The sequence below is a fragment of the Rhinolophus sinicus genome, chromosome 1 (genome assembly GCF_057876585.1).
Source record: "Rhinolophus sinicus isolate RSI-liver-muscle chromosome 1, RSI-T2T, whole genome shotgun sequence".
NCBI classification, from domain to species: Eukaryota; Metazoa; Chordata; class Mammalia; order Chiroptera; family Rhinolophidae; genus Rhinolophus; species Rhinolophus sinicus.
The window spans coordinates 51,372,214-51,397,230 of record NC_142501.1 but is presented as its reverse complement, the minus strand read 5'-3'; the positions used below and the strand labels follow the sequence as shown (position 1 = coordinate 51,397,230).

Genomic DNA, 25,017 nt, shown 5'->3' with positions numbered 1-25,017 from the left:
CAAAGGTCACGTCTCACCAATCTATAACCCAGAGGTCTCCAGCAGTTCTTGGGGCTGTTTGATTAATTCATGGACCCTACCCCCAAATCCCCTCTCTTCCCAGGCCACCTACCTCTGGGTTCACCTCTGGAAGATCGGGCCTTTAGATGGCTGCTGGTTGGATTGTGACATGTTGGAGGTCAATGCCTCACTAGAGTAGCTTCAACCTCTGTGCACCTGTGCTTGCTGTCCTTAAACACACCTCTGGGCTCTGAATCCTTGGGACAAGACCGTGTTAGGCATCTGGGTGGAGGGAGGACAGGCTCCCTCATGCCCAGTGCCAAGTGTGGGAGATGGCAACATTCACCAGGATGGCACTGGGCACATCCATGTCACCACAGACCCACAGTGTGGCTGTGTTGCCTGTGACACAGTAAGCTGCCATCACCCACCCTGAGCCCCTCTTTGCAGGCTGCTCAGAGTCTGCTGCTGGCTGATGGCCCCAACCCCTGCCGGCAAGGCCTGGCATGATGGACAGCAGGCTGCCTTTGTCCTGTTACCCTGGACTCGGACTGCCTTGTCTCCTCACTGTCCCCGTCTTGGTGACTGAGCCAGGCTGTACTTTCTGAACAGCCAACATCTCTGTTGTTTTGGGGCTTTAATTTTGTTTGATAGATACACACACACACACACACACACACACACACACACACACACACACACACGATCCTCATTACCTATGGATTCTGTATTTGCAAATATACCCACCTGCTAAAATTTACCTGTAATCCCAAAATCAATAGTCATGGCACTTTTGTGGTCGTTTGTGGACATGTGCAGAGTGGTGAAAAGTTGAGTCTCCCAATGTACATGTTCCCAGCTGAGGCTGAGAAGGGTGACGTTCTCGCTTCTGTTCCAGCTCTCACGTGATAAGCAAGTGTCCTTTGTGTGGTCGGCTGCTGCATGACAGGTTTTTTTGCAGTTTTGTGTTGTTTTGAATCATCTTTAAACAGAAAACATACATGAAACAAGGCGAAAACCAGGCTATGTATTGATCGGTTGACAAAAAGGTGGTGACGAGAGGCTTGCAGGAACCTCACCCTGTGTGTCCCCCAGCGTGATGCTTCAGTAGTCGTTAATTCAGTGTTTGCCATCACTTTACAGAACATAACTACCGGGAATAACAAGAATGGACTATATGTACATAATTTGTCCTCTCCTTTCTCCCTCTCCCCTTACTTTGCCTGCTTTGCTTCATCCAAATTCTATTTGGTGTTCTTCCATTTGAGGCTTGTCCAAGTAGTTGTTGGAGAATCCGCTTGTCACTTGTATCTGTGAAATCCTGATCACGGTGTCCGTGGTGGGTACCCCCTCTGTGTTGAGCTCTGCAGCCTTGGGAACACAAACATAAATGCAGCCAACTCCTTGCTCTCAAGAATGTCACTCAAGCCTTTCAAGGCAGCTGTCCAGGACAGAGCATCCCTTTAACATTGGGTCCCTGGCTATTTTCTAAGCCCTGGCAACAGTAATCCCGTTGGACCATTTAGTGTTTAATTGACTTCTAAGATAGTCAAACTAAACTGCTCTAGAACCTCGCTGGGGTCACCCCAGCAGGTCCAAGACTCATAATCAAAGCAAAGTGTGATTATGAAGGTTGGACAATTCTATGGTCAGGAATCAGAGACAATTGTGGGCCAGTCTGTCCTACAAGCTAATTCATGTTGCTCCTGCTTCCTGCTCCTCTGGAACACATGGACGTCCTCAGAGAAAGATGATTTTTTCAGTGTGGGTAAAAGGCTGACATGGGCAGACTTGTAGATGGTTGTATGTCTCAGCTATATGTTAGCAACTAGACCATAAATAAGGGCCAGAGGGGGGAAATATGCAGATCTACTACAAAGTATATTACATAGTGGATGATCTATGAGTGTGGCTGAATCTCTCATGGTGGATGACTTTGTCCAGGCTCTGATATAAAGGGAAAGGTGTAGGGGACAGAGAAGAAAATCAGAGGGACCTCTTGATGAAGAGAAGGAAGGTTATGGTGACATTTAAGAGGTGGTCCTGCAAGGCAGGGTCACTGTTTGCCTCTCCATTTTGTCTTCTTCCTCCCTGTTGACATGTCCTTAATTAGGACATTGTGAAGCGGTGTGTTGCAAGCGCCAAGTTAACAAAGGCAGTGTGGAGAAATGCCTTCTTGTTTGCTAGCCCCGAGGTCCTCAGGGCCCTCGTTAATTACAGGTCTCACGGAGTGCAGGGGATAAAGGCAGGCTGGAGCATCCAGGAACACGAGGAATGTCCTGGCTCTCAGGAACATCACCCAGCTGATATCTGTAGGAACCATGATGTGAAGGGAAGCGGAGAAATGAGGCAGACGTCCGACGACTTAAGACCCAAAGTGCTTAAAGATAATAGAGTAAAGAGAGAGGAGGGGAGGAGTGGCCACACAGGGCATTCTGTGGGCACAAGTGAATGAATCACCAAGAAGCCAGGTTGCTGGAGAGAACTTTGTCCAGGTTAGCTTGGCAGCTGGCCCCCCACCACAGTCGCTCAAGGATGTGAATGGAACAGAATGAAGGGGGTTATCTACAGATGGGCAATAACGTTAGAAACTGGGGTAAAGGAGGCCGGAATATTCAGAGAGGGAAGGTTGCTGGAGTTGTCAAGAAAGTCCGTGGAAAAGATATGATGAAGATCTTACATTTCTTTTTGGCCAGTGTTTTATTTCTTTAGGAACTCAGCACTCTCATCAGGGCTCGCTGGCATGAATCCACTCTCAGCACACCCTGGGTGTCCGCCCTGTGGATGGCAGGGCAGGGCCAGCAGAGAGGACAGCCAGGCGATACCCCGCACCCCCAAGCCGCACGTCTCGGGTATGCCTCTGTCCCAGCGGCTTGTTTGTCCTAGAGGAGTCCTTTAAGCAGTCTCTCCTTCATGCTCTTGGACTTTGGGGGACATATTTTTGACTGCTGCTCTCTCTTGGACTGAGGCTTTGGAATCGAACAGATCTTGACTGTAAGCCCAGCTTTCCCACTTATTCGGTACGTGACGTGAAGCAAGTTATTGAACTTCCCAGTGCCTTCTCTTATCACCCGTGAAATAGGGAGAACACCTATTCTGAAAGGGTGTTGAGAACACTGGAGATAATATGGGAAGGCCTGGCCCAGAGGCTCTCAGTAAGTGGCAGCTGTTACCACTGTCCCCTTTTAGTGTCTTCATTTCTGAGAACAGATAATCCTTTCCTCTTCTGTCATGGGACCTGGAATGTCTGTGACTGTGATGTGTCAGCAGGGGTCTCTGAGGAAAGGTCCCTGAGCAGAAGGAATTAAATATCAGGTGTGGACCAGGAAAGGTGCTGAGAGACCTTCCTGTCAGTCAGAGGCTCCGTGGGGACGGGCTGGTGCTCGGGGAGACGGGACAATGGCTGCTGGGACTTGCACAGGGGCTGTGGGTCCAGACATCAGGAGCAAGACCATGCAAAGCAACAACATGGTTTGAGCCTGTGCTGCATGCAGAGCCCTGCTCTAGGCACAGAGGGCAGGGGTAAGACAGGGCGTCGGCTTCCGGGTTCTCAGATTCTCACTGGGGTAATTAAATACGGCCTTCTTCAGCAGTCCCTCCCACTGCCTCTCCCTGCTAGCTTCTCTTTCTTCCCTTTATGGAATGCTTACTTTGTGCCAGGCCCGGCATCCTTTAGTTAATCCTTACAGCGACCCCTTCAGTAGGTTTGCTTCCATTTTACAGATGTGGAAACTGAGGCATGAGGGATTAAGTGCATTAGGATTTAAACCCACACAGATCAATCTAACCAAAGCCTGTATTTCCTTTTAAATTGTTACATAGTGATAGTGGGTAGTAGATTTATTTTGTGTAAATGACCCTAGATGAAGAAAAAGATGCCAAAAGTTCAAAAGGACATATCTCCTCCTCAACCCAATTCTCAGGTCCCTCCCTCCTCTGCAGAAGCTGTCAGTCACCAGTTCATTGTCTTTTCTTTCGGATTCTTTGTGTGAGAGTGTGTGTATGGGAGGTGGGGAGTATACTGTACTCGCCGTTCTACATCCTGCTTTTATCTAGTGAAGCACATTTCTTCAAGTTTGCTCCCATTTCAGCATTCTTCCTCTGTCCTGTTCCCAGTCCCATCCTTCTTACGGCTCTGCTCTGACGTAATGAGCCAGGCCGCTGTTGACAGGCGTTTGGGTTCCATCCTCTGCTGCCCCAGTGCTGCAGTCACTACCCTTTTGCATGTGTCTTTGGGCCCATGGGCTGATTTCCCCGCAAGAGGACCTCCTGGAAGGAGATTTACTGTGTTGGAGGCTCTGTGCATTTCACATGTTGGTAGACACTGCCAAATTGCCCTCCAATAAAGAGGCCGCTGCTCTTTATCACAGTGCTAACCTACCTTCCTTTAAAGCTGATTTTTTAAAAGTCACCTTTGATGCTGCCACATACAGATGTGCTGTGTAGCTTCCACCTATCAGACCACATAGGTCTTTCACAGCAGGAGCTCCATTCCTCAGGGTCCTGTATCCAGACCAGGCTCTGGGATTTCTGTGACACTCAGAGCTGCAGTGGAGACAAAGCCCAGAGCTGGTACTTGGCCCCAGGCTTAGGTTTTACAAGGTGTGTCTCTACTGACAGAGTCACCTACTGGAGAAGGACCCTACTGTCCCAGGCCTGAGACTCTGGCCCCAGGCGCTTCATGCTTTTGGAAACTGCCTGTCTCTTGTGTTTTGATGAATTGTTCTCTGGCATGAGAATGGGTCAATGTCCTCTTTCACCCCTAACTTTCTAGAAACTGTGTCTATATTTAGCCTGCTGGCACCACCCCTAGCCCCTTCCCGAGCAGGGGTATAATTCTAACCGTCCAGAGGATGACACGGTCCAGACTCAGAGAAGCAGAGGCAGTGGGCTCCCAGGGAAACCCGAGGCTCTTGTTTCTGGAAACCAAATCAGCTCACAGGCAATTAGCATTGGGAGGAAGGCAGGGCAGGGCATGGATCTTCAGGACAGAGCTCAGAGCCGGGGCTGGCCAGTCTGGTCGCCCTGACTCCTCCTGGGCAGAGGCTAGATGACAGCCACATGAGTGGAAGTGCCCTTAGAAGGCAGGAGAACGGGGAAGAGCTAGGCCTTGGAGCCCATGGGGCCCGGGGCCTGGCAAACAGCCATGCTGGGCCAGACACACCTGAAAGGCAGTCCTGGGGTCTGGGCACCGGGAAGGACCTCTTGGAGCTGGCGAGGCAGCTTTCCGTCCCCAAATGCTGTCCCACACTCCAGAGCCGGATGACGTTCTGCGTGATGATGTTTTTTATGGTGTGTAACCTCCGTCTTCCCAACTACAATTCCAGGGGCCTTTCCTCTGATTCTGTATTTAGCGGAGCCTGGGAAGAGCTGCTTACTGTATTTTTAAATAATAGTAATTTAAAAGCTTCATAAGTTTATAGGCTGCTTTCTACATGGCTCGAACAATGTGGAGACATACTGCAAGGTTGGTGGGCTTGAGGGCAAGGTACGGCAAAGGGTGAGAGTCATAGGTGGCAGTCTTACCACGGTCCCGGCCCTGCGGTGAGATAACGTGCCGAGCTGGGAGGGCTGGTAACGCTTCCTTTGCCCCCCTCCCTCTCTCCTCCCCGTTCCTCCTTCGCCCTCCTCGCCCTCCTCCGTTTTTTTCTCAGTACTCCTGGGCTTCATACTACAACTATACATGTGGAAGTAAGAACACTGCTTTTCTCGCCCCCGTATTTTTTTTTTTAATTGAGCGCTTCATTCTTTTGGATTCCTGTCCCAGCCTCGTTAAAGTCCACTCCTGTTCTCAGGCCATGTTGGCTGAGTGACTGTCTCCAACTCTCCTGAGTGTGGAAGCCTGGAACTGGACTTCAGATTTACAACATGAGAAAGATAAAAGAAAGATGGTGAAGTTCCAGAATCTCTCTCTGAGCAACTTTGCAGTTGGGGGAGGTGCACTGGGGAGGGTCAGAGGCAGGCCCCCTCCAGCCTGAGGAGGAGAGGCCGGCTCCGAAGGACAGCTGCCACCCTCCCAGGGCCTCCACGAGCTCTCAGCCCCCAGCACACACAGGGCTGTCAAGAGGCTTTGGCTCACGTGTCTGGAGGTGCCCTGTGCGTGTGCTCTCTTGGTGCCCATGGCCCTGGAGAATGAACACAAAGAGCTCTGGGCCAGACAGGACAGTGGGTGGGAGGACAGAGCAGCTGCTCAGCCCCAAGGGGAAGTGCCTGGTTATTAAGAAAAAAAAAAGAAAAGAAAAGAAAAGAAAAGAAAAGAAAAGAAAAGAAAAGAAAAGAAAAGAAAAGAAAAGGGAAATGAGAGTTTGCTCTGAATTAGAAACTTCTGGTCTTTGAGTAGGTTTAGAGAATTATGGGCATTCTGGGTCCTGACCATTTGTGGTAAGAGGTGGAGCCCCAAGAACCGCAAAGTAGAAAGGAGTAAAGGGGGGAACCAATCTCACGTCCTGGCGTGGATAGTATGTCCTGTGGTGATGACAGTATGTCATTTCAGGGAAGCTCTAACAGTGCCCAAGGTAGTTCCACACTCTCCTGTCCCTCCGAAAAGCTGTCCCTAGGGAGACTCAAGGAGAAAGGTTTCCTGTTTCCATAAAAGGTGGGCAAAAGCCTGATACACCGTCTCTCCCCGGCAGTCACGGCAGGGACAGGACACGGCCTTCCGTGGATACTCCAATAGCCTAGGCTCCCTATATAGCCCGGCCTGCTGGTTTCCCCCTTGGGTAATGAGGGTTATGACAGGCAAGGGCAGGCCAAGGTCCAAAACCAAGAGCAGTTACTTCCTGGACCACTGGGTTGGCCTTCACCTGGGGCTGTGTTCAAGGGCCAGCTACCTGGAGCTGTTTGCCTGTGGGCTCAGCTTCACCGAGCACCTTGAGTTTCTGGAGGTGAAACAGTACGTTCAATCCAGACTGAAAGCTCAGCTTCACTTCTTTAAGGATCCCAACTTGGGAGCCTTGCTGAATCGCCTCACTGAAGTTTCTTTACCTCAGTGGTACCACCCATAAAATGAGGGGTACACTAATGATCTCTTGAGTGCCCTGAGAATCTCAGAGTCTGACTACCTGTGACTGCCAGCAGGGCCATTCCTCGGGTCTCTTCTCCCCGACTCCATGGGTCAAGTTGGTTCGGTCCCCACCTGTCCATGTCGAGTGAGGAGTGTGTTTGTCCTGAATCCCATGTTTGTCCTAGTGCACGTGAACAATAAGTCACTTTCCACCAAGAAACTAACGCGTGTGTGACATCTGGAGAAGATGGTAGCACCAGCTCACCTCTGGGAGAGGGAAAAGGTCGGGCCTGGGCCTTTGCCTCTCAGGCTCGGGCATCCCCACAGCTCCTCGGGAGATGCTGCTGTTCTGTTCACAGAGACAGCGATGCTGCCACCATCTGTCCCCAGCTGAACTTTGTCACCTGTCCTGGAGCGCAAAAGTGAGGCCTTTCTTTGCCAGAGCTGAGGAATGTAAGAGGGACCTCTAGGGCATAGATGATGAGAAGCCTCTACGGAGGAGTCCTGTGTGCAACTTCTCAGGGTCGCATGTGGTGTGGCTCGCAGCAGGGGAGGAGGCTGGCATGCGGACAGTGAGTGTTGTCTTTCTCTCTCTGTTTCTCTCTCTCTCTCTCTCTCTCTCACACACACACACACACACACACACACATACACTCTTTTACAATGGCTACCAGGTGGGTGCTGGCTTCCTACCTGAGAACCTTTGACAGTTTTCTGTTCTTACAGAACCCTTGCTTCCTCTGCTTTTCCGAAAGCCAAGGCCCGACCTCAGAGCTCCCATCTGCTCATCGCGCCTCTTCTCTTTCTGGGCAGGTTATCTGGATGTCTAACGCTGTGGTTGGGCTTTTCTCCCTTCTCCACACACCTGTGTGCATGTCTGTCCCTGCATTGGGGATGCTGTAGCCACAGATCTCTGGACTCTAGAAAGTTGAGGCTGAGACTAGCATCCTCACCTCCTATAATGGCTCGTTTATAGCAGTGGGAGCTACTTTCCAGATTTCAATCCTTTGAAACATGTTTGCTAGGCTAATTTACTCATATACTTCTTGTGTACTTAATACAAAGAGTGGGGAGTAGACTACCATGAAAGTGAATAAAAGCAATGATAAGGCAGAGCAGGCAATGGAGGAGGAGGAGGGCACGATTGGCACACACAGCCTGGGGTCAGGGGGTGCTCACTGAGAGTGGCCCAGGGGCTGGGCCCCCGTCCTCTGTGGGAGACGGGAGATCTGGGGGCCTAATGCCTCTGCAGGCCATCTTCCAGCACCCGGAGCTGAGGAGCTGGAAGGTGGGTGACCCAGCAGAGGGTGTGTGCTCTCTTGGCAGGCGCAGCATGAAGCGGAAGGCGCTGTTCACCTGTCCCTTCAATGGGGACTGTCGCATCACCAAGGACAACCGCCGCCACTGCCAGGCCTGCCGGCTCAAGCGCTGTGTGGACATTGGCATGATGAAGGAGTGTGAGTGTCCAGGGGCCAGGGCAGGGGTTTGGGCAAGGGAGGCTCTGGCTACTATGTATGCGGATTTGGCCAGAGAGGTGTGCCCGCCCTTCCTCTTAGCTGCCGGCTCCCAGGGCCAGCAGCCTGGGGAGGGTGGCCGGAACTCCAGGGTCCAAAGCACCAAGGGGTCCTGGGAGCCTCTCTAGGATCTGTATATGTGTCTCGGGCCAGGAAAAGCACCTCCAGGGTGCGGGCTGTGCGGGGGAAGAGGCTGGGCATTGCCTTCATGACCCCCCAGGTCAGCCTTCCTCTAAGATGTCATCGCTATGCTCACAGCTCCCTGTTCCCTGGACCCGAGGGGAAGGAGTTCTTTGGCCTTTGGGAGAGGGGGCTGCTGTGGTTGTGGAGGGAAGGGACAATGGGGAGAATACATGTTCAGAGCCTGGCTGGCATCTGGCTTCTGCCCCACCCCAGCCTTCCAGCCACTCTGGAAGGGGGCGGTCACTTAGAATGGCCCAGGACCTGAAGGCTGGTGCCCAGGGGAGGCTGGTTGGAAAGATTTTGTGAGAGGAAGCATTGGACTCTCGGATGACCCTCTAGATCCAGACGAAGAAAGAGAAGCGATCCTGTAGGACTTTGTGTCCAGCTCTGGGGTTGGAGGAGAGGACCAGCGGGATAGTTTCGTATGTTGTAACCACTGGACTTTGTATCTGAGCTCCACTACCAGTTACTTGGTAACCAGAGAAGCCATTGAATTCAGCAGATCCTGGGAAGGGCTAGCCAGGCCCTCCAAAGGCTCGAGGCAAGGGCACTGGGCCAGCCTGGGCATAGGTGCCCTCAGCACATCAGCCCCTGCTGTGCCCCTTCTCACTCCTGTCTGCAGTCTGCACCCCAACCCCCTCCCCAGCCCCGGGGTAGGGTCTAGGCCCTGCTCAGCTGTGACCTGCGGAGGCTCGGGAGGGGGGCTCAGATGCAGGCCTCCCTGGATGCCCTCCTGACTATGGGTCTGGGGTTTTTGGGGGGAAGGGGAGACGGGTTGGCATGCAGGCGAGAGGGCAGATACGAGGAAGATGTGTCCAGGACAAAGTAAAAGTCACAGGACAGGGCTGAGGGGATGGGAAATGTCTTCCTTGATGGGAAAAAGATTTTCTGTTGCTGGGAAACAGAGGCAGAGTAGAGGTCCTCGCCTGGGGCGTCATTCTCAGGCCTTGACAGGCTCCCCGCTGGTGGGTCTCAGCCCCTCACTCCTGATCCCAGCTCCCCAGCCAACACTGGCAGTCCTGGAAGAAGTTTCCAGGTCGTGTTCCTCGCCCCCACGGGAGCATGCAGGCCCGGACAGGCCGAGCACTCCGTGCCCAGTCCCTGGCCCCACCCTACGCTTGTGTTTATCCTGGAGCAGTCGATGCTCAAGGCCTGGGTGCCTCCTGGGGCTTCTCACAGGGTGGCTTCGTGCGGCCTGCGGTGTGTGAGCCGGTGGGCTGGATACAAACAGATATAGCACATGTCGTCCCTGCTCCTGCAGCCAGGGACAGCGCGGCCTCCAGGGGCAGGGAGCCAGATTCTGAGGCCCCAGCCAACAACGAGCGGCACAGAACAACCCCGCTGGGCATCGCTAAGGCCACTGGAGCTCTGGTCAGGGCCAGCCTCACGGATGTCCCAAGGCCCCTCTCCTGTGGCTCAGGAGGAAGGAGATGTTCTATCAACCTAGAAAAGGAAGAACACTTGCAAATCAGTTGAGACCCAGAAAGGTAAAAATGTCAGTATTAGAGTAAGAAAGCAAGTTGGGACTAAAGTCCAGCTCCACGTCCAACTCCTAGATCCCTCCGGGTGCCCACAGAGAGCATTGCGTCCATGGCAATGAGCAGGCCTGGAGTATATCAGGGTGCCCATGCCCCAGGAACTCCATGTTGGGCGAGGGGGGCCACCATCCAGAAGTAGATGCCCACCCCCAGCCTCCAATCAGCTTTGTGCCTCGGCCGCCTCAGCCCCAGCCTCAGTTCCACCTGCCATGGAGCCCCGTGTCCTGTGTCCTGCTATATGGCCAGTGCAGCCCCATGCCCACCATTCTCTAGGTGCCAGTGCAAGGAGCTGTTATGAATTAGGGATGGACCCCAGAGTCCCAGTTAAAATAGAAACCTTGGCCCATCACTAAGCTCTTGGTCCACTGGCCCAAAGGGGAGGTCTTTCAGGGACAGCTGTGGTTCCCTGCTTCTGGTCAGCCCAGCTTTGGGAGGCCTGGCAGGGTGTCTGGGCCCGGAGCTCCTGGCTCATATCCCTAGGATTAACGCTCATTTATCACCTGACCTGGCCGTTGTCCCCAAGGCCTAGCCTCGTAGAGATAACTGAGTATCAACATTTGTAAACCGCAGGACACCCAGGGATTCCTGTGAAAGGAGCTGCAAACTTAGGCGTGTTCTGATGGGGCAGGGAGGTGGCCCTTCCCTGGAGGAGGCATAGGAACAGGAGGGATGGGCCTGGGAGTGAATGTTTGTTAACCACCTACTGAGTGCAGATAAGTGTCAGGAAACTGCATGTTCTTAAATTCTTATAACAATTCCTAAATATGTAAATACTTTTTAAAATTTGGTAGATGAGGAAACTCAGAAGAATTAAAATATACCTCTAAGTTAATAAGATGATGGCATCAGCATTCTTACCTAGGTCTGTCTGTTTCTGAATACCAGGCCTGCGGACTCCACACAGCACAGCCCCTCAGGCACCCCCCATGGGCCAGAGCGTTTCCCCTGTGCGTGTCCAGGCACTTTCCAGCGCCCCGTTGCATGGGCTGAGGAGAGCTTTGTTCCCTCTGAAGACTCCCTTTCTCTTTCACGTCCTAGTTGACTTTGTGTCCTTAGAGCCCAAGAAATTTCATAGTTGAGTTCTTTCTTCTTATAGATCTGTCCTGCACAGAACCACCTATATGATAATTTGTTTACTGTTTTTACAGCAGTACATCTTTTCTACCCAGCATTAGCACGGCACCTGGCTCATAGTAGGTGCTCAATAAATACGTGTTGGAGGATTAAATATGAGCTCCCCATTATGCTTCTTTGTATATCTACATCTCCCACTCGTCTATAGATCAAGAAGATTCCCCCAAATCTGATATTATCTGTGTCATTCATTTGGAAAGCCTTTATGTCTGCTTCCCTGATGTTGTCCTTAGGATACCAGTGGCAATTTGAAATTTAATTTTTTTTTAAATTGAGGAATATAGGAGAACAGTTTGTTTTTCCAGGGCCCATCAGCTCCAAGTCATTATCCTTCAATCTAGTTGCGGAGGGTACAGCTCAGCTCCAAGTCCAGTTGCCGTTTTCCATCTTTAGTTGCAGGGGGCGCAGCCCACCATCCCATGTGGGAGTCGAACTGGCAACCTTGTTGTTGAGAGCTCGCGCTCTAACCAACTGAGCCATCCGGCCGCCCCTGAAATGTTTCTATGTTGTTAGTGCTTTCAGATCTTGCCTCTCTAACTTGATTCTAGACTTCATAGAGAGGGGAATGTCTTGCATCAGAATAACTTGCCCAAATCCATTTTCTCACTCAGCAAGGAACTTAGAAGGAATGAGAAAAGCCACTAGGCAGTCAGATGGATTTCACGAAGTCTGTGTACAGAGCTCAGGCACTTCAGTCATTGGAGAGCCCAACAAATGCTCTTTTAGAACCTAATGGCTCTTATTCTAGGTCAGTGGCTTTTAACTGCAAAACATGTGTCCTACATGATAGTAGTGGCATTTTTAGTAGCAATTCATTGAGAAAAATGATTTAAAAAAATCTCCTATGAAATTAATAACCCCTTTAAACAAATGACTTGTTTCATAAATCACAACATCTGCATATGTGAGAGGCGTATGACTTATTTGCTCTCCAGACAATGTGGTCTGGAGGAAGGCTGATGGGTTGGTGGCCTCTGTTTGAAACCAGTAGATCCCAGCCTGTCTTCCTCTGGTACCACACATGGGAAGGTGGTCGCTATTTGATATAAGTGACCTAGAGGAACAATGTAAAAGGTTAACCTTGAATCTTTTTAACTTTGTCCTTTCAGAGTAAATCGTTTACAAACTGTATTTAATTCTTCACACTCTTCAGATGGATTCGAACACTTTGTGTGTGCCATGCTGAGGACCAGGATCCTCCTGTGCAATTATAGCTGATTCTAATTAGATGTCATGGTTACGACCATGGACTGTAGAACCATACTGGCCTGGCCTGAATACCTGCTCCACCACTTACTAGCTGTATGACTTTTAGCAAGGTAGATAGCCTCTGGGCCTCAGTTTCCTCATCTAGAAAATGGGGATAATAGCACCTGCCTTAAGTGGTTGTTATAAGGACCAGATATATGTGAGTTAATATAGAAGAAGCACTTAGAACCGTGCCCAGTACAAAAAAAGCTCTATATATTTTGTCCATTTTTATTAACACTATTTTCTATTAAATAAAACTTGATCTCCAGGATTTCCAGCTCCCAACAGATTTGAAGAAACTCTTAATGGGGGAAAAGGCACACTTCTAGGGGCAGGCAACAATAGGAAGAGACAACACACAGCTTAACAGAGAGGGAGAGAGGGAGACTGAAAGCCATGAAAAGTAGCACAAGAACTCAAAATCATAGCAGGCTGGGTCATGCAGGGAAACAGCCCTATATAATTCTGAGGTCATAACCTTGTTCCTACAAAGTCCAGTAATTGTTCAGAATGATGCCTCTGAATCATCAAGAAAAGGTTACATGATGTTACAAGTGTTCTGTTATAAGGTATTTTGTCTTTAAAATATTTTGATAACAAATTCTTTAAATTAAAAAGGTAAGTTTGGCTCACTTATCTGCTGGACTGGCATTCAGTGTGTGCCATTCTTGACATTGTAGGGTACATGCAATGTTGGTGTACTTCTTACTGTCCTTTCCTGAGCCCAGGGCAATGAGTAGCATGTAGTAGGTACAAGCCAGGTCAAGGTGTTGGGTGTCCAATCCGTCAGACTATATTGACCAAGCACTATGGCCAGGAAGCCCCAGTGGGCTAGCCTACACAGGGGGAACACAGGAACTGTAAGACGTGGCCTCTGCCCTTAAGCAGCCTACAATTCTAGTGAAGGAGACCTTGAACTTCTTAGGCTGTCAATATACGGGCATTTATTGGAAACTATCCTAATCATAAATATTACAGAGTAAAAGACACTTGGTTACCGGTGTCTGTAGGAAAAACCAGACTACTGCAAAAATAAGAAATGAAAGCTCAGTGTAGCTCATGGCAATCAAGAAAGCCTTCATGGTAATGGGGAGCCGGCTGTATGCTGGCTGCTTAAAGACCAGATAGAACTTGTACAGCTACTGGGGAGAGAAGACCCAGCTGGACAGGCATCCAGCACAAGTGGAGATGTGGTGGCAAGAGTGGGCAGATCATGTTCACAAGTCATCAATCCCAGCATGACTAGAGCAGAAGCTGCATCCAGAAGCAGTGAGAAGTGAGGCTGGAACTTTAGGAAGAAGAAAATCTTGGAGAATCTTGACTTTAGTTTGGAGGTGGTAAGCAATAAGGATCCAGGAAAAGTTTCTGAGCAGAGAGTGACACTGTAAAACCATAAGGGGTTGTTCAAGCCCATGGACACCCATGGTGTGACTGGCAGGGCCAGCCCCCTCCAGCTCCGGTCTCATCACCTGCCCATCCCTTGGGTGAGCAGGAAAGACCAGACTCCTAATCTTGGGTCCTCGAGGCTAGGGCCTTGCACCCTGCCTTGTCTGGAATGCGCCCTGCTCCTACCTCTCCCACCCCACTTGACCTCTTGGGGTCTGAGCAGACACCCTCTGTGGGAGGAGGGTTGGCAACAATTTGGGCAGGTGAGTCAGTAACCTGGGCGTGGCCTCCTCCCAGTCCTCCTCTTACCTCACCTGTAGAGGGAACGCGCCATCTTTTGCTTCAGGCTCCCCTTTCCTACTGTGCCAGGCTCGGGTTGCCCACTCCCACCCTTCATAGGCTCTCCCTCACCCCCCACCAACTCCTCTTGTCCTCTCCCCACCGCAGGCCCCTGGGCCAATGGGCCTTTCTTAAAGACTGGAACCCACCCAGTCTGAAGTCTGGTTCCTTTCCCTGCTCTTGTGAAACTTCCCAGTTCTGTGGGCAGAGGCCCTGGCAACACCAGCACAGAGCAAGTAACTACAGGCTGAGGGCCCCAGTGCCCACTCCTGCCGTCAGCTTTCTGCAAGCCCCGGCCAGGAGGTCTGTTTGCCTGGCTTCCGTGCCAGGCATCCCTGCTCCCAGCCCCACCCTCCCGGGCAGCTGCCCAGCACCACCGAAAGCCCCTGCACAGCATGAAGGGGGCGTAAGGTGTCCCATCTTCAGACACCTGGCTAGCAGCTGGAGATACCTTCTCAGATTAGAGCTGTGAGGTGTGATCATCGGTGACTTCTAGAGGACTCGAAAACTTCCTTGGGCAGAAATGTCAAGACTCGACAGGCTGGAGGTGGGGTTGTTTTGCAGGGAACCAAAGAGGAAAAGTCTTTCTACCTTGGTCAGAATAGATCAGGTACCCAAGTTCCATGCCTGGAAACTTGGACATGAGAATGGCCATGTAGGTAGAGGGGTCTTCTCGGCATCCCCTAGCTTCTCGCACCATGACTGTCCACACAGTGACTTCCTCCCTCCCTTCCCCCCCCCCCCCCCCCGAATTCTCCCTCAGTGTGAGGGAGGATTAGAGGAGGGAGAAGAGGCAAGAATTCATGTTGGATGAGCAGCTGCTCTGCGCCAGGCGTGCCCTGCAGTCAGTGCTCAAAACACTCCATCTTTTGAGGGAGGTGTTTTTCACTCTGCCGCCCCACACAGACACACTTTATGGAGGAAGGAACCAAAAAAGGGACCTTATCAGAGAGTATATGGTCCAAACGTCTCATTAGATAAACAAGAGAACCTAAGTCCAGAGAGTTCAGTTTTCCCAGAGCCACACAACATGTGCGCGTAAGAACGCGCCTTCCTAATGCCTCAGCCATCACAGCTGAAGACCTCTTTCTCTTCCTCTCTCATGCACCTGCCTTTTCATAAAAAATCCAGTTTTCCACCCATAGGGTGAGCTTGGATCCGCCCGGGGCAGGAAGGCCCCCAGTGGGGGGACAGCCCTCCCACCTGTGCCTTTAGTGCCTAGAGGCAGGTTTCTTGGAGGAGCTGCGGGCCCAGCCCTCTGACACCCTGCCCTTCCCACCTACAGTTATCCTGACGGACGAGGAGGTGCAGCGGAAGCGTGAGATGATCCTGAAGAGGAAGGAGGAGGAGGCCCTGAAAGACAGTCTGCGGCCCCGGCTGTCGGAGGAGCAGCAGCGCATCATCAACGTCCTGCTGGACGCCCACCACAAGACCTACGACCCCACCTATGCCGACTTTACCCAGTTCCGGGTACGGCTGCCCGTGGGGGGCCAAGGCGTGGGGAGTGGGATGGAGCGCGGGCGCATCCTGGCACAGACCAGGAAGGGGTGAGGCTGCCCTGTCCCCCCCAGGGGACTTTCTGGAAGCCAGTCCTGTCAAAGATGAGGGCCAAGGTAGGAAGGTGGCTTGGAAATGGGCGCTGCTGATACTCCATCTTTCCCTTCCAGCCTCCGGTCCGCGGGGCCGAGTGTGGTGGCAGCCACCTGTCAAGGCCGTCCCTGAGACACATGCCCAGTTTCTCTGGGGACTCCTCCTCCTCCTGCTCAGATCACTACACCACCTCCCCAGGTAAGTGGGCTGCACGCCTCCGTCCCTGCCTAGGAAGCGGGAGCCCCGAGCTTTCCCACCTGCCTGTCCCAGGCTGTGGAGGGGAGGATGGCACTTACACACTGTGGGTCACACCGTGGCCTGAGAACAACCCCTTTGTACAGAAGACGTGGAACTTGCGGAAGGGCCGGCGCTGGGAAAGAGGCCGGCGCTGGGGCCCCAGGCAGGATCTGCCTGCAGAGCCTCTGCTCTTCCCTCTAAGCCAGGCGTCTGCCCCTGGCCCCCTCCCTGGGGGCGACCTGGTTCCTCTAAGCGGTATTTTGAGCCTGGGCCCTGTGGGGTATTTTTGTTTGGTTGGTTGGTTTTTCCAGTGTTATTGAGATATAATTGACAGATAACATTGTATAAGTTTAAAGTGTACAGCACAATGATTTGATATATGTACATATTATAAAATGAACATCCATCACGTCACATAGTTACAAGAATTTTTTTCTTTGTGATGAGAACTTGTAAGATTTACTCTCTTAGCAACCGTCAAATATATAAAACAGTATTGTGAACTATATTCATCAGAGCCTGAGCCCTTTGGAAGGTGAAATTTTCTGTCGAAAGAGAACACGCGGGTCCCACTGCCGCCCACCTTACGCGGCCGCCCTGGAGGACCCGTCACCTCCAGCTCACCTTTGCTCTTCTTCTTATGCTCCGTTGCTACCTGCCTCTTCATCTTCCTGTCTCATCCTCCTCTGTCCTTCATTCCTCTACCTCGCACCCACCCCCAACCCCCCAACCCTGCTGCCCTCTGCTTGGGGCCTCCCTTCCCCACTGGGAACCCTCAGACACGAGTACTTCCAGACTCATTGATGGATCTGTGCTCAGATCCAGAATAGGCAGCAGGGGTCCCAGTGCCAACTGGACCGAGAGAGCAGTGGAGCCAAAACTTGTGTCTACCCACCCCACTGACCACTGCACGGATTAACGGAACCTCCTAGCTCCTCATCTGGGGATACCTCTCTTAGCAACTTTCAATTATACAAGTATATCAAAGATCCCTGTGTTAATTTTCTCACTGGATGGCATGTTCACTTGCATCAATGAGGGTCAAGCTGCATGTTATGTGTTGGCCTGTACTTCAGCTTTTGATAATAATTCCATATTATTTAAGAGTTTTGATACCCTCTTATAGGTGCATTGATTTGAGGTGGTCACCCCCACCAACGCTATGTTCAGTAGAGCATATATTTATTTAAAAATTCAAACTAGTTAACATTTTTAATTTTTAAAAATTATCACACAAAAGTAGTACATGTTCATTGTAGACAATAAGAAAATAAAAACTAACCTTTATATATGTAAGATCTTCACTCCTACTACTATCCACAGATAATCACTGTTAACAGTGTGATGCATCTCTTTCCCGTGTTTCTTTTTAAAACATGTGTATATTCAGAAATGGAATTGTGCTATATGCAGTCTGGTTATCTGCTTTTTTCTTACTATAGTACATTGTGTCACATTTTCACATCATTCTGTGTACATCTAGAATATCATTTTTGAAGGCTGCTTAGTAATCTGGGGCATGAATGTATAATAACATATCTAAATCACCTATCATTGGATATCTAGATTGTTTACCAGCTTTTCATGAAGAGAACAATATGCTTGTAACTAAATATTTGCACTTATTTGAAATGTTTTCCTTATGATGAATTCCTGAAAGTGGGATTACTGGTTGAAGAGTATGCATAATTGTAGGATTTTGACCCCTATTGTCAAATAGCTTTCTAGATGACTTGTGAAGATTTATGCCTCTTTTAGTGCCCCAGCACTGCACAAGAATTGCCTAACTCCCTGCATCTTTACAAACACCGGTATCAACATTTAGACATATTTGTTTCTAGTCTATGGGTGAAAAGTATAGATTTTCTACTTGGCAGTTCTTTGCTCACTAGTGAGGTTGGACATTGTTTCCCACAAGTTTATTGGCTCCAAATTCATTTTTTTTAAAGATTTGGGAAGGGGAACAGCACTTTACTGGGTAACAGTGTGTACTTCCAGGCCTTTTTTCCAAGTCAAGTTGTTGTCCTTTCAATCTTAGTTGTGGAGGGCGCAGCTTTGCTCCAGGTCCAGTTGCCGTTTCTAGTTGCAGGGGGCGCAGCCCACCATCCCTTGCAGGAGTCAAACTGGCAACCTTGTGGTTGAGAGGACGCAATCCAACCAACTGAGCCATCAGGGAGCTCAGCGGCAGCTCAGCTCAAGGTGCCGTGTTCAATCTTAGTTGCAGGGGCGCAACCCACCATCCCTTGTGGGACTCAGGAGTTAAACCGGCAGCCTTGTGGTTGAGAGCCCACTGGCCCATGAGGGAATCGAACAGGCAGCCTTTGGAGTTAGGAGCATGGAGCTCTAACTGAGCCACCGGGCCGGCCCCTCTGAATTCATTTTTGATTCTAGTTCATTAGGAACAACATGTGAGGAAGTCTCATTTTTCAGAGTATCTCTGATCTTTGATTTTACTGCCCCACACTTCTGAAAGAAGAGACAGGAACCCTAGAGGAAAGTCTGGGCTGAAGAGTGACCTTGGAGAGAGGCAGTCACTCTGGAATTCCCACAGGGTGCAGGAGGTCTTCACAGGGCCAAGCAGGAAGAAGCCTGGCTCAAGTATCCTTAAGTAGTTCCTTCTCTTCCCTCATCCTTCCCCAGACATGATGGAACCAACGAGCTTCTCCAACCTGGATCTGAGCGAAGAAGACTCAGATGACCCTTCTGTGACCCTGGACCTGTCCCAACTCTCCATGCTGCCCCACCTGGCTGACCTGGTCAGTTACAGCATCCAGAAGGTCATTGGCTTTGCCAAGATGATCCCAGGGTTCAGGTAAGAAACTTCTGGGACACCTGGGGAACTGAGTCAAAGTCCTAGAGTGAGCTGGAAGAAGGCTTGGAGATCACCAATCCACTGCTTCCCAAAAGAGAGAGTCAGGCCCTACCCCAGCCCTAAGTCAGAATCTCTGGGCTAGGTCCAGTAATCTGTATTTTAGGAAGCGTAGCCCATCCAGCATTACCCAGCAGGTCAACACTGGAGAGCTATTTGTCCCTCACCCTTTCTGGAAGATGAAACAGAAGCCCAGAGAGGTTTAATGGTCAACACCAGGATTTCTAGGGTTGGAGCCAGTGTGTCAGAGCCAGATCTGGAACTTTTAGTTCACTGCTGTGTCTACTCCAGCTGGCTTGGCTTTAATCCTCATGTTATGCCTTTAAATTAAACATACATTAATCTTCCACACCCAGTTCTGAAACCAGGATGAAGTGATGGAGGGGAGAAAGGGTTGGACACGGAGATTTGTGAAGTCATGTAGGAGTCCTAGAGGGAGACAGATTATGGGCATGTACGGTCAGGGCATCCTCCACCCAATTTACTCTTCACTCAAGGCCATTTCCTAACCGTGCTGCGACCTTTCTGCTCAAATGGAGAAGTATACGGAGCTCTGCCGGAGTGGAGATCCTCTGTTGTGGATTCATTCATACACATTTTATTCATTCATTCAGATGTTTCGTTGTTTTGGTAATAATGTCACATATAATGCATCTATTTAAAGAGTCATGCAGTGTCAAATATTCTTAAAATAGTTAAAATTTGACACTTTTAGTAGATATGTTGGGAGGTAGTTATATCTATATATAATCTTTCTATCCTCATTCTTTCTAAACGTTTATTTAGAACTTTGCCATAAAATAAATATACAGTGTGGTAGATAAATAGAAAGAAATTAATATCCGGCGATATTATCATCATTTCAAGTAGTGGCAATCGTTGCAGCTGTGGCAGCAGGAGCAGAATGCCTCCGACATACTGCTGCTCAGATTCAGCGCAGGAACACTGGGAGCCTGGAAATGATTGCACATTGACTGGCTCTGAGGTGCTGCTTATTGTTTTGTGAATCTCTCTGCTGTGTAGGGAAGCCCTCAGTTCCTGTCTAAATTACGGCATTACCAGCTAAATGATGATGATGGTAATTCACAGAGCTAAACCAAGCTCTTCCCAGTCAGTTTCCACCCTGAGACAGCTGGCTCTGTGTGATTTTATGCCTCTCTCTCACCAGCCCAAATACCCACGACTCTCCAATGCTCTTCCCCTGGAATTAATGTGAAAATTGTAAAGAGAAACACATCAAACAGTGTCGAGACACTTACTGTATTGCATATAGTGGTTGCAGCAAAAGGAGGAAGGGCCACTCTGGCAGACAGGCTGGCAGGACGAAGATCTGAGTGTCACCTGTGAGCTCAGCATTGCGCTGGGCCTGGGATTTACCCTCTAGAGCCTTTCCTTGGAACCGACAAACATTCCGCTTAGCACAAGTTCCAACTTTCTCCTCAACTTTTCATGTTACTATTTGCAAACTCTGTGTGTTCCAAAGCCTTGTTTTATGTAAACAGCCAGAGAAAAAACACTTTCAGGTGCCAATGGATACACAGTAGTACTCGGCTTTCATCCTGAGGCCAAGGGGCAGTCCCCATCTAAGCAGAGTCCATCCTTCCCTGCATGGGATGAAAGGGTACCTGATGTCCTGTCCACATGCTACGGTTCGGTGATTCTGAGTTTTGGCTGGGATTGCACGCAAGGGAACACTGTTCTAAAAAGAAAGTCACTCATTTAACCAGATGATCCCATTGTGGCCCCCTCCATTCAACAACCCGAGCCCCTATTTTTCTCCCATGCCCTTGGCTCCTATCCCTGACCCTCGCCACATATACCCTGACACAAATAGCACTACCAGCCCTTCAATTTTTCTCCCCTAGGATGCGCTGAATTCTGCCCCCTTCCTTCCCTTTCCAGCCTCAGTTTCCAGAGTGCCCTAGTCTAGCCCTGCAGTCATAGCCAAAGTGACGTGTATACGAGCGGTACCGGAACGGCCCAGTTATTGATGCAAAATTGCATAACTTGATCCTGAACACGCTTGGGTTGCTTCTCTCTCTTCATCATGCCTTGAGAAGTCTCAGAAAGGAATGTTCTAGTAAAAATGGAGCAGGCCTTGACAAGAGCTCTTGGGGGGCTGCTGATGTGGATACTCTGTGACTGGGCAGAGAGACGTTGAGCCTGGACTGGGGCCAGAGCCCAGGTTCCGGTGGGATCCAGGTGAAGCCAGCCCATCAGCCCTCTGGTTCTGCCAGTTTCTGCACTCAGGGTTCTGTTTTTCTAAGAAGTAAACGAACAGTGACTGTATCCCTGGTGGCTTTGATCTTGCTGCCTATAGGCGGGGTGGAAGGTGTGCGGCAGGCAGGATGAGACTTCTGTGGGGGTGAGTGGGGGGGTGGGGAGAACAGGACGAGGCTCCAGTGCAGGCATGGGACCACAGTGGGTGTGACCTGTGCTGTGGTGCCCCTTGAGCCCGGCTCCTGGCTCCCACCTCTCCTCCCTCAGACTCTCAGTCTGTACCCCACAAATCTCCCTCCCTCAGCACTGCAAGAGAAATGCATGGAGGAAGTGGGGTCAGGAGCAGCATCTAAATGGCCAGGAGCTGTCTTGGGTCTGAGAACCAAGGACCACAGGTTTCACTGCCAAGAGAGGTACACGGGGGACCAGGCCAAACCAGCTGGAGCCCAGCCCTGTGGGCTAAATGCCTGCAACCTGACTGCCATTTCCGTTCTCAGGGGCTCCATCTTGGATCAAAAGGGGTCCTAGTGATACCCTCCTCCGATGCCCTTTCCTCCGTATTCACTTGTTTATCTAGCCAATCAACCACTTTCTTACATAAACTGTGAGGGATAAACATTGACAAGGGCACAGTCTCTGGGCTCCAGGGGTTCAGTGTCTGATGGAAGAGATAGACATGTGGATGACTTCTGTGAAGAGCTGAGAGCTCTAAGAGAGGCCTGCTAGAGGAACCATGAGAATGCAGGCGGGGAGAGGCTGGGGTTGGCCTGGGAGGTGGGAAAGCCGAGACACAGTTCCAGAGCATGTTGCAGGTGCACAGAAGCAGCCACAGGTGTGAAAACTAATCGGGGTGTAAATATTACACAGGTCCAGGGAGGAGCACGGAGCCTGAGCTGGTCCCTAGCACAGCAGGAACAAGGTCTCTTACGGGTTTCTCCACCTCCGCCCCACCCCCCACCAGCCCCAGTTCGGCGGTGAGCTGCACTTAGAAATTTCCTGTATTTCTAGTCCATGGGTGATCATTCGAGATTGTTCTAGGTTTGCTTTCATAGACGTAGCATGTCCGGACCACAATAGGCAGTGGTGCCCTTGAAATCTCTCTGGCCAAGCACCCATGAGATGTTTGGCCACTTCTGGCCATCCATTTTGAGAGGGCCATTGAACAGAGGGTTATGTAAGGTAACCCTCACAAAATTACTTGTAACAGCAAAAATTAGAAGCAACCAAAATGTCTCAAAATAGGTGGATAGGAGAGTGATTAAATAACTTATAGTATGTTGATGTGATGTAACATTATGCCACCCTCTGTGGACTGGGCTAGAGAAATTTTAGTGCTATAAGAAGTGGGAACACAGAATTACTATGAACTCGAGTGTGTTTTTTGAAAAAAGATATTTGCATAGAAAAAAAATAAGAAGGAAATTCACCAAAATGCTCATTGTGGTTATGAGTAACTTTTATTTGCTTTTACATATTTTCTGTATTTTCCAAAGATTTAATGATGAGTGTGTTTTATTTGTATAACGAATTAAAACCCAAATGAGGGTGGTGTTAGTTTTTATTTTTTAAAATGTATGTTGAGGGGTTGGCCGGTTAGCTCACTTTGTTAGAGCGTGTTGCTAATAACACCAAGGTTGCTGGTTCGATCCCCACATGGGCCACTGTGAGTTGTGCCTTCCTTATAAAATATAGATAGATAGATAGATAGATAGATAGATAGATAGATAGATAGATAGATAGATAGCATCTAGAGAAAAGTGACAAGGATGGTGAGATGTCTAGAGGCCTCATTACTAGGTCTGTCTATCCTCGAGAAGAGGCAAGGGGTATATGGTAGCAGCTTTCTCTCCATGGTTAAAGGGATGTCCGTGGCTAGTGGGGAGGTCTGGTTCTATGTTCCTTGAGAGGACAGAAGTAGAAGAAGAGGCTGTTAACCAACTTCATGAAGCTGGATACAAGCTCATGGCTGTACCCAGAGGCCGTGAGCTCATTGGCACTGGGAGAATCTTACACAAGCTGTATGAGAGCCATTTGTCAGGAATTGGACCACAAAGCCTGTAAGAGGGGCTTTCCAACTCTAGCACTTTGTGGTTTTCTTTTTCAGTGCAAACCCTTTGCTGGTCATCCTAATCATCTTTTCAGGAACCAAAGTGCAGCCACAGAGAGGATCACAGCCTATCTACAGGATATCCAGACAGAAATATAGTCAGGAAGAGGAGGGAGGAAAAACCGGAAGCAAGTTGATCTGCAGGCTCTGCTTTTTTCCTTGTCATTGTTCAGACAAGCCCAGCGCGTGACTCAGATTAGTGGAACTAGTCATTGGCCTGTTGACTCATCAGCACATGTTTAATGAAGCTCTTATGCTCAGGGCTGAGTGATCAGTGTGTGGCAGCACTCAGGTAGTTAAGAGGTGGTGCTGGCCCTCAAGTAGCTTACAGTTAAGATCAAGAATAAGCATATGAAAAAACAGAGCCGAAGGGGAAAGGGAAAAATAGGTGTACAAGCAATGTGAAATGTGTTGGAAAGGAATAGCTCCAATTCTGCTGAGGAGAATCGGAGGGTGAGGACCTCCAAAGGAGACCTCACCGAATTCAGGACCAGACAGGCATGGGAGAGGAGAAAGTATTCTTGGCTGCAGCTGTCGCATGCTCAAAGGCACAGTGGTGTGAGAACACAGCCTCTGAGTGTGGGGTAGTCCACAGTTGCTAGCATGGAGGGTTGATGGAGTTTGCGATGGGAAGGGGTGCTGGCAAGACAGGTTGGAGCCAAGTTATAGAGTATGGCCTTAATCCTGGGGGGGAGGGTGATAATCAGTGAGGATTTTTGAGCACAGGAATATGATACTTCCCTGTAGCCACTGTAAGACAGATAAATGACAGATCCAAGAGACTTGACTCCAGGATTCTAGTGGGAGGCAACTGAAAAAAGATGATGGAGCTCTGAACCCGAGAAGTCCTGGTGGGCATGGGAATGAGGTCAAGGGTTCCAGAGACGTCCTGGAGACAGAGTTGTGGAGCTTTCATACTAGGAGGGACTGGAGGACAGGAGGAGGGAGAGAGAAAGAACGCATAGGAGCTGTTAAAGGTGACTCTGGCCATACCTTTTGTAGACCACCACATTCATGCCATAACCCTGGGAGCCTCCTCAGGCTCTGTCTTCCTGTCCCTAAAATAGCTCTGGAGACCCTGGGTTTTCCTTGTCTTAGTAGTTGAGCTACTTCACTTCTCACCTTGACATACAGTTTTGAGTTGTTCTTCCTCAAGAAACAGTCTTGCTCTTTCCAACCAGGCTACAAACTCCTCAGTGGAGAATCCAGGGCACATACTGGTCACCTGGCAGTTGTAGACCTGTCAACACACTTATTTGTATGACTTGAGGGTCTTGACCAATGTAATAACCTGATCCTCACCCGTGCCCGCCCCGGCAGAGACCTCACCTCTGAGGACCAGATTGTGCTGCTGAAATCAAGTGCTATTGAAGTCATCATGTTGCGCTCCAACCAGTCCTTCACCATGGACGACATGTCCTGGACCTGTGGCAGCCAGGACTACAAGTACCGTGTCAGTGATGTGGCCAAAGGTGCGTCTGGGCCCTGCCTCCCCCTTCTCCAGCTCCCAGATTCTGGCTCCACCTCTCCTAGGGTCATGGGCCCCTATTAGGCAACAACAGGGAGAGAAGAGCAAGGGTTGGGCCTGGTCAAGGTTGGAGGCAGGGGTGGGGTGCTCCTCAGTTCTGCCTACACATCTGGCCATT

General features: G+C 50.1%; 1 protein-coding gene and 1 long non-coding RNA gene across 2 annotated transcripts in view; one reads left to right on the top strand and one right to left on the bottom strand.

Moving 5' to 3' along the window:
* The window catches only part of VDR (vitamin D receptor), a 54,540-nt gene that overhangs the window by 25,171 nt on the left and 4,352 nt on the right, over nucleotides 1–25,017 (top strand). The window contains exons 4-8 of the mRNA XM_019748429.3: nucleotides 8,330–8,460; nucleotides 15,634–15,818; nucleotides 16,016–16,136; nucleotides 18,816–18,987; nucleotides 24,692–24,843. Of these exons, the coding sequence (XP_019603988.1) occupies nucleotides 8,330–8,460; nucleotides 15,634–15,818; nucleotides 16,016–16,136; nucleotides 18,816–18,987; nucleotides 24,692–24,843 (761 nt within the window). The remainder of the gene's footprint in view (nucleotides 1–8,329; nucleotides 8,461–15,633; nucleotides 15,819–16,015; nucleotides 16,137–18,815; nucleotides 18,988–24,691; nucleotides 24,844–25,017) is intronic.
* On the bottom strand, nucleotides 18,901–24,831 carry LOC141570105 (uncharacterized). Its single transcript, XR_012493998.2, has 4 exons — nucleotides 24,701–24,831; nucleotides 24,494–24,611; nucleotides 20,304–20,743; nucleotides 18,901–19,015 (listed from the first exon to the last, which is right to left on the bottom strand). It is a non-coding gene; the product is annotated as an uncharacterized LOC141570105 (long non-coding RNA).